Source organism: Lagopus muta, chromosome 5 (assembly GCF_023343835.1).
Source record: "Lagopus muta isolate bLagMut1 chromosome 5, bLagMut1 primary, whole genome shotgun sequence".
NCBI lineage: Eukaryota > Metazoa > Chordata > Aves > Galliformes > Phasianidae > Lagopus > Lagopus muta.
In genome coordinates this window covers 23,680,834-23,694,752 of record NC_064437.1, presented here as the reverse complement: position 1 = coordinate 23,694,752, position 13,919 = coordinate 23,680,834, and the positions used below count along the sequence as shown (strand labels likewise).

Sequence of the window (13,919 nt, the reverse complement as noted above, 5' to 3'; positions counted from 1 at the left end):
AATTTGGTTAAAATTAAAGGCTTTGGTGTCTATTTGTGTTCCAATTTTGAAGCCAGAGCATTCATTTGGAAACTACAATTGTCAACATCCAGTAACTTAACTTGTAAGTATTATAGATCAGATTTTGGAGACCTATGAAGTCAAGAGTACAAAAGCAATTTGCTTTATGACTGAGTGGGGCTGCTAACGTGGTACTTTCACACTGACCTACTTTATAGTGCATGAACTGATAACCAGTAGTTAGTGTACGTTACAGTTTGGTCAAATTATGAAAAAATACTTCAGCTTGGTGTGTATATGGGTATAAATTAAAAAAAAAAAAAAGCCTGATTATTTTCATGCAGTCTTTAGTATCTATTATTTTGCTGCCTGCAGAATAAAAAAAAAATCTTTCTCTAGTAAAAATTTGGCCAGTCAAGCTTTCTAATTGTGCTTAAACAATGTAACTCGTGACTTTAAATTTCTGGTGGGTCGTTGTTGAACTCTTAGTTTTTATACATAATGCTCCAATCTATTGCAGGTCCCAGCAAGCTTTTATGCAAAGTGGTTTGTCTCAGCCATCACCAGTAGTTCTGTCTGGTACAGCCTTACACAACTTCCCAACAGTACAACACCAGGAACTTGCAAAGGCACAGTCAAGCCTGGCATTTCAGCAGACTTCTAATACACAGCCTATTCCAATCCTGTATGAACATCAGCTTGGTCAGGCTTCAGGACTGGGAGGCTCTCAGCTTCTTGATACACACATTCTCCAGGTAGGAAATATCAAAAATGAAAAACTTTTGCAGCATTTGATTAAAAAAAAAAAAAAAAGCAATAATAAAGTATTGCCTACTTCTGTAATAGTTACGTGATGGTTGTAGGTGGCAGAAAACTTCAGACACTTGGAAGATAATGTTCTTGTAGTTTCATAAATGTACATTATCTCTTAATTGAGGATTGTTCTCCAGAATACAGGAATCCTTGCACTTGTGTTACTATTGGAGCCCTTGGTCTGGTTTCATTTATTGTAGGTGGCAAAGGACTATTCCACCATTTGCAAATAAGCGCTTTATTACAATCTGAAACATTCAGGTTTTCATAATTCTGTCCTGTTCTTTCTACTGTACTACTGTATCACGCTGTCTCAGTTTTAAGAGTTAAGTATTTTCTTAATCATTATATTAAGTATTATTAAGTTTATTGGAATTAAGTATTCTTAATGTTGTTTTTCACTCTTTCTAGGCCAGAGCTACACTCACCCAGGCTTCAAATCTTTATTCTGGGCAAGTTCAACAGCCTGGCCAGAGCAATTTCTACAACACTGCCCAGTCTCCCAGTGCTCTCCAGCAGGTAAACTATGGCATGGTAAATTTCCTAAATTGTATTCTTCTTAAAAGCATGTTGTTGGTGATGGTTTGGGTAGGTTATGGGAAAGGAGGTTTCAGAGAATCATGAATTCTTCTGAACTGCAAGAATTAAAAACTGATAGCTGCGGGGAGTTGCTGCAGCAGCACTGCAAAATTGAGTTACTGAGAAGCTGAATGACCTGCAAGTTCCTCATGATAGTTTGTCTATGGTCTCCTCTTAAATAGTTCACCTTCCAGTGACAAGCAGAGATGTAGTTTGCACAGTGCTGTTGCTAACTGGCTGAGGCATGTGCTGCCTTCTTGGGTTCAAATATTGGTGGTGTAAAGAGCAGAGTAAACTGCAGAGGGCTTCGTGCAGCCCAGTTGTTAACACCCAAGTTTCACTGAGTTGAAAAGTCAGATCTGCCACGTGTCAGAGATCAAATATAGAAAATAACTGAGAAGTGGGCAGATAAATGATCAAACAAGCAAAATAAGACAACCAGGTCAGTAACGTGCATCAGGAGATTTGTAAAATATGTGGAATTCTTTTGTGAAAGATCTGTTAATTTGCTCTGTGCAGGTATAGTCATATTTACAGCATGCTGTCTATTGGCTTTTATCTTCTTGTTCAAATTTTGATTTTTAAGTGGCTTTGGGGGGGTGGGGGAAGCTATAGTAGGCTCCTTAATACACAAGAAGTTACCAAAACAGATGTCTAGAAAAGAGTATTGAAAAATTGGGTCTCGTCTTCAAAAATGGAGCATAGTTTTAAGGACCTTCTGGAAATGTTCATGTTTTATTGTGTTCAACTATGACTGTCTATACTTGAATTTTTTTTTTATCATTTGGAGCAGAGCCTTGCTGAGTCTTTCACATCTGGAGATATCATATCATGCATAGTCTTGTAGTCACACAGTATATTCTTTTCAGGTTTGAGACTGGTGGCCAAACTACTAAATGCAATTATTCCTGCCCATCAGGTCACTGTGGTATTCTCACATGCTTATCCACTGATCTTTAAGATCCCTTCCAGCCCAAACTACTCTGATTCCATAAGAGATTAAGCCATTTGCCCTGTATGTAACTGAAATCACAGAACTGGTAAAGGAAGTTAAATGTGTATATGTCACAGTGATTCTATACTTCTTTTTTCCCCCAGGTAACAGTACCTTTACCAGGATCACAACTTTCTTTGCCTAACTTTGGATCCACAGCACAGCCACTTATTGCCCTACCCCAGTCTTTACAACCACCACTACAGCACACACCACCTCAAGCACAGGCTCAAAATCTAAGCAGACCAGCACAAGTAACCCAGCCTTTCAGAGGATTAATCCCAGCAGGAACTCAGCACAGCATGATAGCTGCGACTGGAAAGGTATTTGTATGGATAAATGTGCAGTACAAAAATTAATATGAAGCATGGCTGTTTGCTATTCTGTAGAAGCAGCATGGCAACCTGTGATGACACTTGCATTTAGAAAAACATACCTTGACCTTAAAAGTTAGAGAGGGGAAAACAGGGAAGCCAGCCATGATTAGTCCCTTAGTGACTGTGTGCATCTTGTGAAAGCTTAGATGAGTTTCATTTGTGGTTGGCTTGTGACTAGACAAATTGCACTGCAGGAAAACTTTGATAACGGCTTTGTGGGCTAGTAGAATACTTCATGTAGGGCACCATGTAGAAAACTGTACCGAAGGAATTGTTAAAGCATCATCACAGTGTCAGAGCTGGTTTTTTGTTCTGGACACGCTTCTATCTGTCAATGTTTGTTTCTAATCTAATACTGGAGCAAACTGAGTTTTCATTTGTGCTTCTGAACTGGCAATGTATTGATTGGATTGTAATGCTGCCACCTGCTGCATGAATTTATTCTATCGTGTACCTGCTGCTCTAACAGGGTAGATGTAATCCTTACTAATACTGTCTTGTTCTCTGTGTAGATAAGTATCCCAGAGAATTCCTGTCAGGTAGCTGTGGTGAAAAACCTCTGGAGAAGCTTGTGTATGTGTCTGTAGATAATTCTAGAGACGGGAAGTTATCCCTTCTACTTTTGTAAGGACATTAAAATCTCTTCTGCTCTTTGGTGTGAATCTAAGAGCGAATGGCATGGAAACTACTCTTTCTGGTGTAACAGACTGGAGTTTTAGGGACTTTGGTGGACTTTGTATTAGCTGTGACCTTAAAACAGGACTAAATTCTTCTGCTCTCTGAGGTTCTGCTTTTCTGAATAGCACCATAAGGTGCTATGAGAACACAGAACATAGTGTGCAAAGGTTGGTCTCACAGCAAAAGAAAACTTGCCTCAAGTGACAGCTCTAGCAAGGAGATAACACTGGAACAGTGCTGGAAACTTGAATACTACAAGGGAATTTTCTCCTTTGTGTGGAGACTCTGTGGCAGTTGCTAGTAAAGAGAGATACGAAGAGCTGCCATTCAGTCATGAGGTCTCTTAAATGCAATTTCCGATTTGCAGGCACGTGGGATTTTTGGATAGTGCACAGCACCACACACTTGTGATGCTTTCAGGTGGCGCTGTAACATTGTGCAGTACAGTGAACACAGCCAAGCTTTCTGGCAGGTGTATCATGGTCTTTCCCTGGAGCAGGAAGTCATCTAGCTCTAGAGCTATGCTTGAAATACTCTATACAGTATTATCTATACAGAAATACAGCTTGTGGCCTGGATTTCAGGGGGCAGTCACTATTGCTTCAGCAAGAGATGAGGAGGCTAAGGTGGGATGGTGGGATTTTCCCTTAGGTGCTTTTGCTGCCATGTTAGGGGTTCCATCATATTCCTGCTAAAGGTAGCCAAATGAAAACAAAACCCACTTACATTTGACTTACTGTTGTTATTATGCTTTATAGGTGTGTGTGGAAGGATGCTGTTCCAGAGACTAATTTATTCTATTGACTGTATCTGCAAGATAACATGCAAGATTCATTGCTCCATTTATAGTCTGAGGATTTTCAATGTGAATGACTTCTTTGCTGTGCTTCTGAATTTTTTTTTGCTTGTTTTTTAGAACGTGCTTATTTTATTCAGCTCTTCCTTTCAGCATTTTTCAGACTTGTTGCTAAATATTTTCCTGTGTTTTCTGAGGTGGGAAAGAAAAGTTCAAACTACAAGTTTTTCTTTTATTGAATTGGGACATTAATTGCTGTGCTTTTCAGATATCAGAAATGGAACTGAAGGCATTTGGAGGTGGTATTGATGTTAAACCTGGAACGCCACCAGTGTCTGGCAGAAGTACTACTCCAACATCCAGTCCTTTCCGGTAAATTTCTTTTCAAGTTCCAAATTCTTGAAATCAGATCTGGAAAATTTGCCTAGTCATACATGAGCAGCCAGCTTTGAAAAGCGTGGGATGAGGAGCTACTAATGCAAAATGCAGTGTTTAATCTGAACTTAAAAGGAGCATGCTCTTAAGGTGTATGTCATCAGATCCCCACTGCATTCAGCCAGAAAAATAAAGCTTTGAAATAAGACATTAAAAATATTTTGGAATTAAATGGAACTAAAGAAATGAACTAAAAATGACCCAACAGACAGAACTGGGCAGAGAAAGATGTACTTTGGAGTAAAACTATCAAGACTATTTAACTTCCCTGAGCGTAATAATAACTGCAGTGTTGAAAGTTTAAGAAACAAAACTAAAAGCACCTGAGCAGCAGTTCTTGCAGCAGTTCTGTTATAGATTCTGCATCTTTGTTTCCTGAGCTCCTCATGATTGAAATTAAGTAGTTGGCAGGTTTACTTGGTTAATTGACAAAATGGATTAAATTCTCATATGCAGAATGTACCTCTTAGTGAACTTGCTGAAATGCTTGTGTGTGAAGTTGAGTGGGCTGAAGGAACTTAAAAATGGAACTTTGGAGCAAGGTAGTTTTGTTCTTGAAAACTGCACTCCCATGTGTGGTAACTATATTTCATGGACTTTCAGTGCAGCAGGCTGAAAGCATCCAGGCTTTTCTAGTGAAGCAGGAATTAGTTTGAACTCCTGCATGCAGTCCTGAATTCTTGCATGCAACATTTCACATACAAAAAAAAAGGAGTGAGGAAGACAATGGTCTGTGTCTTGTAGAAATGTCTCATGTAGAATCTGTGGGATGCAGCTGAAGCAAGATGTACCATAAGCTTTGGTGTTAAGTGTGAAGGTACTGGGAAGATGCAGGAAAACGTAACAGAGCTCAAAAGTCCCAAGTTTGTGAAATGTGTGGACTGAGTGTAGCTGCCTTCCTTGTCACTGTTGTCCTGCTGCTCGATTCACGTTGTGTTTTGCCCATACCCTCTGCATGAGAGCTCTCTGCAAGTCAGCCTCCATTTTTAAAGAAAGCTGTTCACTCTTTCCTCCTCTGAGGAAAGTGTTGAGTGCCCTTCCCCCAGTAATCTTTCAAGCTTTATTTAATTCGTGGTGATTCCTCGCATCTTAGAAATTATAATGGAGGGACTCACAGCCAAATAAAACACAAAGAGAGCAATTTCTGTAGAACTCTGGAAATTTGCTCAAATGCATCTTTAAAACATTTGCCAGCAGGTCAGAGTGGAAGCAGCTGCACATTGCAGTTTAATGCCTGTTGTGACAAGCTCAGAGCCCCAAAGCAGTGTGAAGGGGTAGCAGAAGTTAGCAGAGATGGGGAAGAGTACATGCTTTGTTAGAACTTGTATGATAGTACTTTGAGGAGAGGTCTTTCATATAGACATTACCCTATAGCCTTTCCAAATCTTAAAAATTTCTCTTATGTTTTCTCTTTGTACTCTTAATAGCCTTAAGTTCTGGGTTTGTTTCAGTTTGAATTGAAAGTACATCCAGAAAAATCTGATGCTAGTTTCTATAAGAGATTTCCCCTACTCCAGGCTGTCTTTTAAGTTGCAACTAATGATAGAAACATGCTTTGTTTGAGGGCAATGTGATTCTAACTGTTGTTTTTCTTCAGGGCCAGTTCTACAAGTCCTAACAATCAGTCCAATAAAATGAACAGCATTGTCTACCAGAAGCAGTTCCAGTCAGCAGCTGCTGCTGTGAGAATGACCCAGCCATTTCCTGCACAGTTTGCACCACAGGTAGGCAGCTGGTGGCTTCCTGCAGGCAAATCTTGCCCTGTGTAACTCAGTGACTTCTCAACTTTGCTCTGTTTCTTCAGGTTTTATCACAGGGAGATGCACAATGAAATCCTTCAAAAAAAAAAAAAAAAAAAAAAAGTGTAAAGAAAGTGATTTCAAGATCAAGGCAAAAATACCTTCTGGTCTTGCTAACTAGTAGTGCAGATTTTGTGGTGGGTTTAATTGGAGAGTTCTGTGCGTGCCAAGGAATCTGTCAGTAGCTGTGAATGAGGTCAGTTCTTGTGCTGGCTTTCCAGGGAGTGCAGCTTTACAACAGTGCTGCATCCCGCTTGTGGGTGACTGTAGCCAGGCTGCTAGGGAGACATAGCCTCTGTTAAAATGTAGGATGTTTCTCTTCAGGCTTTAACATTTGAGTGTCTGACTGCAGAGCTTAAGGTTTGATTTTTTTTTTTTGGATTGCAACTAGCAGAAACTACCTGGGCTTTTCAGCACTGCATTTCTCTAGTGACTTCTTCACCGCCTTGCCTGAGTCTTCTTCCTTATTATTTACAATGTCTAAGTTGTCAGTAAAACTTGAAGGCACAGCAGCACTACAGTGCTATTTTGTCCTGGAATTTAAGCATGGCCTCTCAACATAAAAGCCTGTCACTTTGACAGCAGAGCAGGCGTTGTTTTTTTTCCCCTATAAGATGATGCCAACGTGCAATCTAGTTGGCAGTTTTCTAATTGTTAAATGTCTCTTTTTGTTGTTTTTCCCCCACTTAGATCCTCTCTCAGCCTAACCTGCTCCCTCCATTGGTAAGAGCCCCATATACTAACACCTTCCCAGCGCCTGTTCAGAGGCTGCCAATAGTACTGCATAGTCAGATGCCGTCTCAGATGATCACAGGCCTTATGAGCCACCCTCGCTTACCGCATGTGGCCAGAGGTCTTTGTGGATCAGTGTCTGGAGCCAGAGGCAGTCAGGCCCAGGCTGCGATGAAGGCTGAACAAGACATGAAGGTTAGTATTTGAACTGCAGTGCTGCTAACACCAGTTCAGTCTTGACGGCTTGTAGGGCAGGAATGTGTCTGCAAATCATGTCTTAATTCAGATTCCTCTGGGGCACAAGCCAGTAGCCGGGCCTCCAATAGCTGAACATAGACCTTTTCTAAACCTTGTTTTGTTTTCGTTTTTCTATTAATAAGAACTTGAGACTAAAAAAATGATTAGGGAGCTTCCTTTCTCAAGTGGTCCTGTGGTGAGTGGCTGTGAAGCAGCTGCCGCTGCCCAAGGCAATCTAACAACTGGATTTTTGAATGAGCGATGAAGCCCATGAACTCGAGTGCTAGCTGTCATTTCACATCTCCCCCAACTCTGAGCACTGGTATGAACCCTTCTGTCCCAGCCAGCCTTGCTTCTAGCTTATTCTGCTAATTCTTTTCCTGGTGAGTTGCAGTGTCTGTGATAAGTCTCTCTGACAGAATGCAGTGACATGGTACGCTCTGCAGAAGAGGTGGCTATGTTTTGGTAGTAGGCAATGAGTCATATATCTTGTTAGAGTGCTTTCGGACCCTTAAGGGTGAGGCAAGCTCTTCTTACAAGGCAGAGACTGCAGTACAAGGGTTCTGCATAGAGGTACTGTACGCTTAGCTCATCTACCTGTATTGTGCAGAATAAGCTGCTTACGTGGATGGATGGTGCCAAGGAGCTCCCTTACGTGCTGTCATTGGCCACAACTCATGTGGGTTGAGTAAAGTAAAAGAGGATGCTTTTTCTGATGACGTCTGGTTGTAGGAGTTGATTGTCCCCCTTTAAATAGGCCAAATATCTAGAATTTTTCTACCACCAGTTGATGCCATTTGGAGACCTAACAAATGATGTTTTCAGGGTATTGTCTTGAGTCTGTATTGCAAACTGGATCTAACCTGTCATAGCAAATACAGACATGCAGTCCTGGCTTTCTGAATCTCCCTGCAAGTGCTGTTCAGAAGAATGTAAGTTATTTTGTCACGCTTGGTTGCCTGTGATCAAATCATCCAGCTTTTTAGCCTTAACCTCAGGGGATATCTGGAATTGCACAAAGGATTTCAGGTGTCTGTCTGGCTTCAGTAAAACCAGACTGTAGTTGCAGTTTAGCATGCCAGAGTTCACAGGTCTGTTTTCTATTCTGTTACTGGTTTGGCTACTTGAAGCAACTAGACATTATCAAAACCAGGACCTCATGTTCTGGGCTTTGGCTATTTTTTCTCTCCAATTTTCTGTAAAATACTTAAAATACGGAGAGGTACATGGGTTTTGGTTGTCTGTGTTGTGGTTGGGGTTCCTTGTGTAAAATAGGTCTTATTTTAAAAAGGCATTTAACTGCTTCTGGAAGGTTTAACTGGTAGCGCAGCTCCTGCTTTAAGCAAGTCTGGGATGGAGAGGAGAGCAAAGTTCTTGGTTTGTGAAGTATCTGGTGTGCACAGCTCTTCACTGACATGTGGAAGGTCCAGCGTAAGACTGCAGCTTTAACACTTGATCTTGAAGGCTGAACTTAACAAGTGCAAGTTGAGGTTACTGGTGGGATCAGGGGGGATTTGGAGAAAGCCAGGCAATGGTTTGTGCTTCCCAGGATGAGAACCTGCTTTGAGTTGGAAGCAGGTACAGCTTCAGCTACATGTAGCACAGATTTGAGGCATGTTCAGTTGCATTGGCATTGCAGGCTCCGAAATCTGTGTCCAGAGCAGCAGGGGGAAAATTTGGCTGCTCAGAGACTCTGCTTCTCTCCCCCTGCCCCATGCTCTGAGCTTCCTGAGCGCAGGGACTGGATGAAGGACAGCTGGTGTAACCCTCAGTGCTTGTGTGGCTGGGTAGTGTCGGAGCTCGGATGTGTTCTGCCCCTGTCTGACACTGTGCAATGAAACTTCAGTTTGTTTGTACTCTTTCAGGGCTGTTTGTACTTTTGGGCTCTGTAATGCTAGTTAGCAACATAAAAAGATGTGAGATAATGATTGAAACTTGTTCTTGGTTCTCTCTTGTGGATGTGAGGATTATGAAGAGCAAGAGCTGCTGAGGAGCCAGGTGCCCTGGTTGCCCATGTGTTGGTATCTGGGAAGGAACTGGATTGACACTGCCCTTCTGGCAAAGCCTGGCCAGGTGGTCAGTCCTTTCATTTAGGAATTACTTTTGTGAAGTCGCTTTTATTCCTGTACCCATCTCTTCAGTAAATATATTTTCTCCCTTTCTTAAGGCAAAGCAGAGAGCAGAGGTACTTCAGTCCACCCAGAGATTCTTTTCTGAGCAGCAGCAGAGCAAACCAATAGGAGGCAAAGCGCAAAAAGTGGATGAGAATGGGAGCAAACCCTCCGAGGCAATTGCTGACTCTTCAGGAGTCTGCCAGGACAAAGCAGAGGAGAAGCCTGCCCCCGCACCTCCTGCAGCAACAAAGCCTGTTAGAACTGGACCAATCAAACCTCAGGCAATCAAAACTGAAGAAACAAAATCTTAGAGGCTGTATTTCCTTGGAGGTGGGAGGGGAGAGGGAAGGATGGGGGAGATGGCGGCAGCAGCATGAATTTGTAGCCCCAAGGATGAGACAGCAGTCCTCTCTCCCTGCAGGGCTCTTAACTGCATAAAGGGACATAGAAGCTGCCAGCAGTTATGAATTTAAACTGCTGTGTATCCAGCCAAGCTTCTAGGCTCTTTGGGCTTATTATTTCCTGTGACAGCATGAAGACCGCTTTCGATAGTGTGCACGTTTTACACGTGTGCGCATGTTTTGGCTTACACACCTAAATGCTTCCCAGCCTGAAAGCTGAGAAACAGCACAGCGAGGAGGAAGGCGGTTGGGGAGGCATGTTCCTAGCTGACGAGATGAATACTCTTACTTTCTTCTGATCTTCAGCTGCTATTTATCTTTTTATAAACTCATGAGTATGAGAACATGCAGATCTGAAAATGGTGCTGGGCCAAGTACCGTGCATTAAGTTTGTAGTGACTAGAGGAGCTCCCGTGTTGTACTAAACAGAGGAATTCACATAGCTGGCAGAATCACCTTTACTGTGTGACGTGTAACGTCGCACAAAGGCTAACGTGGCAGTGTTGAATTCCCTCTGAAGGCAGTGCTTTGCTGGCTGCTGCTTCTTGGATGACAATATACTGTATTTAGATCACAATATGAAAATGCTACTTGGCCACCTGTGTTCTCTACACCCACTCCCTCAGTTGTTCACCTCTGGAGTTGAAAGGTTAATTGCATCAATAGTCCCAGTTACTCTGTTCACCTCTGTCCAGCTATCTTTATATGAAGCGAGTGATCTTTAAACGGTTTCCAGCTTATGTCTGTATACAGCGATGAGCACTTAGAGCTGTGCCACAAGAATAAAAGAAACCTTGTTGGATTAAAGAGAATCTTATCTAAAAGGTGCATTCTTTGTATCGGAGCTGCGTCTCACCATTTCCCTGCCCACAGTGTGCTGGAACGTAGAATCAAGTCAGATAATGCCTTTTTAATTGTATCCTCTAGTATTATAGCTGTAGGACAGTACTGTATGATACTTCTGTGAATGTAAGATATCCTGTACCTGCTTATGATATGTAGTAGTGACTGTGCTATACTGGAGCTGTTTTTAATAATGTTATTCTAGAGGTTTTTTTCCAGACAATGATTGAAAAGCTAATAAAAAGCACCAGGTACCACATCAGTAGCAGAACTTGCTGGTTTTTTTCTGGGATGTTTTTTGTTACTTTTTTTTGTTTTTTTTGAAAGAAGAGTGAGTTGAAAGTCTGATGTGTATAATTTTGTTCAGATGACTGCAGAAGCTGGAGAGGCTGTTGCTGCTATTGATGCCTAGTGAATTGCTCTTGGTTATCTTTTTATATAAATATATATATAATTTGAATTTTTGGAAACTTTAGCTGTGATGTCAACTTCAGAAGAAAAAAAAAGTATCCCACTTGTAGTGTGAGTTGGCATTGTACAGAAATTAACAGCCATATTGGTCTAGAAATGTTAAACTTAATTCTTTTTCCATTTGTACAGGGGTAACGCACTGTATTAAAAATATGTACGGTCTTATTTACATGGGTTTGATTACAGAAACTAATAAAGTATTCTCTAAATAAAGTATCCTGGTAATCTCATGATTAGCAAAGTGCTGCAGGATGCGAGGAGAGAGCCCAAACGTCACGTGCAGGCGAAGAGTGCATTCTGCAGCTTGGGAAAGCAGAAGGGCCAGTGAGAAACTGAGTTTGAAACGGCTCTTTTGGTGGCTTCCTTCTGCTCTTACTGCTCCTGATCCTGCTCTCCAGTGAAGATCTCGGGTGACGTGGCTTCCATGGAGCTCTGCAAGGAGCCTGCTGTTTGCATCTGCAGGACGTGATGTCGCTGGTGAGCTGCTCAGTGGTAGAGACTCGTGATGCTTTGCTTGGAGAAGATCTGCTTGTCATAGGAGACCTGGATTTAGCCAGCTGCCTGTTCTCACCTCAGCTGGTGCTGAAAGCAAGATGTGCCCCTTTCCTGCAGGGGAAGTGCTCCCAAGGAAGCAGGGAGCTTCCCACTGCTGCGGGGCCAGAAGGAAACAAAACGGCCAAGCACCAAACGCAAAGCACCAGACGCACCCACCAGTTCACACCATTCAATTACCGACCTTTATCTGAAGCACAGGTGTTAGTGAGGGGCTGAACACCTTAGCAGCCCTTCAGCTGCAGGGCATCGCTGAGCAGAGTAGCTGGAGGCGCAGTATCAGGGGAAGGCAGTTGCTCCCTGCTGGCCACCAGATGGTACACTGTTCATAGCAGAGTCCCGTGCCTTTTTTCCCCATTTCTGCCTCGGGGCACAGAAACAATCCTGCCCTGAGAAAAGGAGCTGGTTAGCTCTATCTCTCCAAAGGGCAGACACGGGAAAGAGCCGTGCTGCTATTGGGTGAGGGGCGGCAGGCTGGGGCTTTGGGGGCAGCGCAGGAGTCTGTCCTGCTGTGTCAGTTCTTCCAGGGGCTTTCAGTGATGGATTGGATCAAGGTGCTGTAAGCTGCAGCCGGAGCCATGTGCAGAAGTAACTCCTGAGTAGGTAACACTGCAGATAAAGTGCTGCTTTTATGGGAGAAGGACAAGCACAGCTATAGTAAGCGCTTGGGAAGATGAGGAACAAGGTGGGAGAAATGAATGCCTGTTTCCTGCTGGCTCGTTTTGGAGGGACTCTAAAGCTGGGAAAGTAGTTCACTGAGCTATTGTATTTCAGGGGAATTCTGAAGAGATTAATCTTCAGTTCTCCGATAAAGCCACTGGAAAAACCAGTTCGATTTCCCCAAATCAGCAGTGGGAGCGTGCTAAACTTTTTGATGCTGCTGAGCAGAACAAGGACAGTATTTCTGTTGGAACCTAATCAAAAACAAACATTGGGGAGTTCAGCGTGCTGTTTTGATGTATGCTTTCCAAAATAGCCTGGGCCCTCCTTCCTTGCCTTTGAGGGCAGGTGAAGCATGCAGAGATTCCCGTCTGGGCTTTTTGTCTTGGAGTGGGGTTTGGTGTGTAATCTCAGCTCTAGGGTTCTCTGGCTGTCAGGATCAATTGCATTGGAAGTCCCATGAATTGGGAAGCTATTTCATTCGGAGAACTCGCTGTTTTTTTAATTAGGACATGACCTGTTCTGAAAGACAGGAGCAGAGGGGTTGGTGTGAGTGGGGCCGGAGCCAGCAGCTCTGCTCAGCTCAATCTTTCTACTGGGCTTTGGGAGGGGAGGGAATCTCTGTGCTTGCTTTGAATAGCGTGCTAAGTCAATCTGTGTATTTACTGCTGCTCAGCTCAAGCCCGGCTTTCTGGAAATCCTGTGTACCTTGGCTCGTCTTCATTTATTTTCTTAGTCAATTAAATGACGGACTTCCCAGCCTGAAAAGCCCCCGGTGCTGGCATGGAATGGGAGGCCTGAATTCCTGGGCTTGGTCCGTCTGATCCTTGTGCTGCTCCCTGAGCTTCACAGTGCATGGGAACAAACCATCCCTTCATCCCAGTGAGGAGGAGCAAGCACACATGGGCCCCTCCACCCCAACTCTGTGGTCCTGAGCTCCTGCAATGCCTCTCACCTCAGCTTTGGGGACATCGAGTGGTGTCCCGTCCCTGCAGACAGCCAAGGTCAGGCTGGATGGGCTCTGAGCACCTGATGGAGCTGTGGGTGTCCCCCTTCATCACAGGGGAGTGGGACCTGATGGACTTTAAGGCCTTTAGGGGTCCCTTCCACCTCAGTTCTATCTCCATCAGGCCATTCATCCCCAGGATGGGTTTCAGAGTGAGGCAGAGGGCTGCCCTAGAGGTGCAGACAGCAGTTCCCAAGGCCAGGAGTGCTGTGATGGACTGAAGTTTATTGCTGGCAGCTGGGCCTATACTGCATCCCCTCACCCTGCCGGCCCAGCTCTCGGCCCTCATACAGCGCCCAGCAGGTGTGCAGGGCAGGCATGGGGCTGCGGTCGATGGCGGAGTTGTTGCACTGCGCTGTTGGGAGCCACGGGAAGGCCTCAGCCCTGGGCTCGGCTTCTCTCAGGGTGGTGGTGGGCTGCTCCTCCATGCAG

The 13,919-nt window shown here is 43.7% G+C and overlaps 1 protein-coding gene across 16 annotated transcripts in view; it reads left to right on the top strand.

Annotated features, from left to right (window-relative positions):
* Positions 1–11,060, top strand: part of PRRC2C (proline rich coiled-coil 2C) — a 68,813-nt gene extending 57,753 nt beyond the window's left edge. For 9 of the 16 annotated variants that reach the window (XM_048944497.1, XM_048944495.1, XM_048944501.1 and 6 more), the window contains 7 exons: positions 521–755; positions 1,225–1,347; positions 2,491–2,709; positions 4,506–4,609; positions 6,270–6,396; positions 7,162–7,398; positions 9,608–11,060. In XM_048944497.1, coding sequence (XP_048800454.1) covers positions 521–755; positions 1,225–1,347; positions 2,491–2,709; positions 4,506–4,609; positions 6,270–6,396; positions 7,162–7,398; positions 9,608–9,865 — 1,303 coding nt within the window. In that variant the 3' untranslated portion in view covers positions 9,866–11,060. The remainder of the gene's footprint in view (positions 1–520; positions 756–1,224; positions 1,348–2,490; positions 2,710–4,505; positions 4,610–6,269; positions 6,397–7,161; positions 7,399–9,607) is intronic. The other 7 variants (XM_048944498.1, XM_048944507.1, XM_048944499.1 and 4 more) reach the window with 3 other exon arrangements.
* The last annotated feature ends 2,859 nt before the right edge of the window (positions 11,061–13,919 follow it).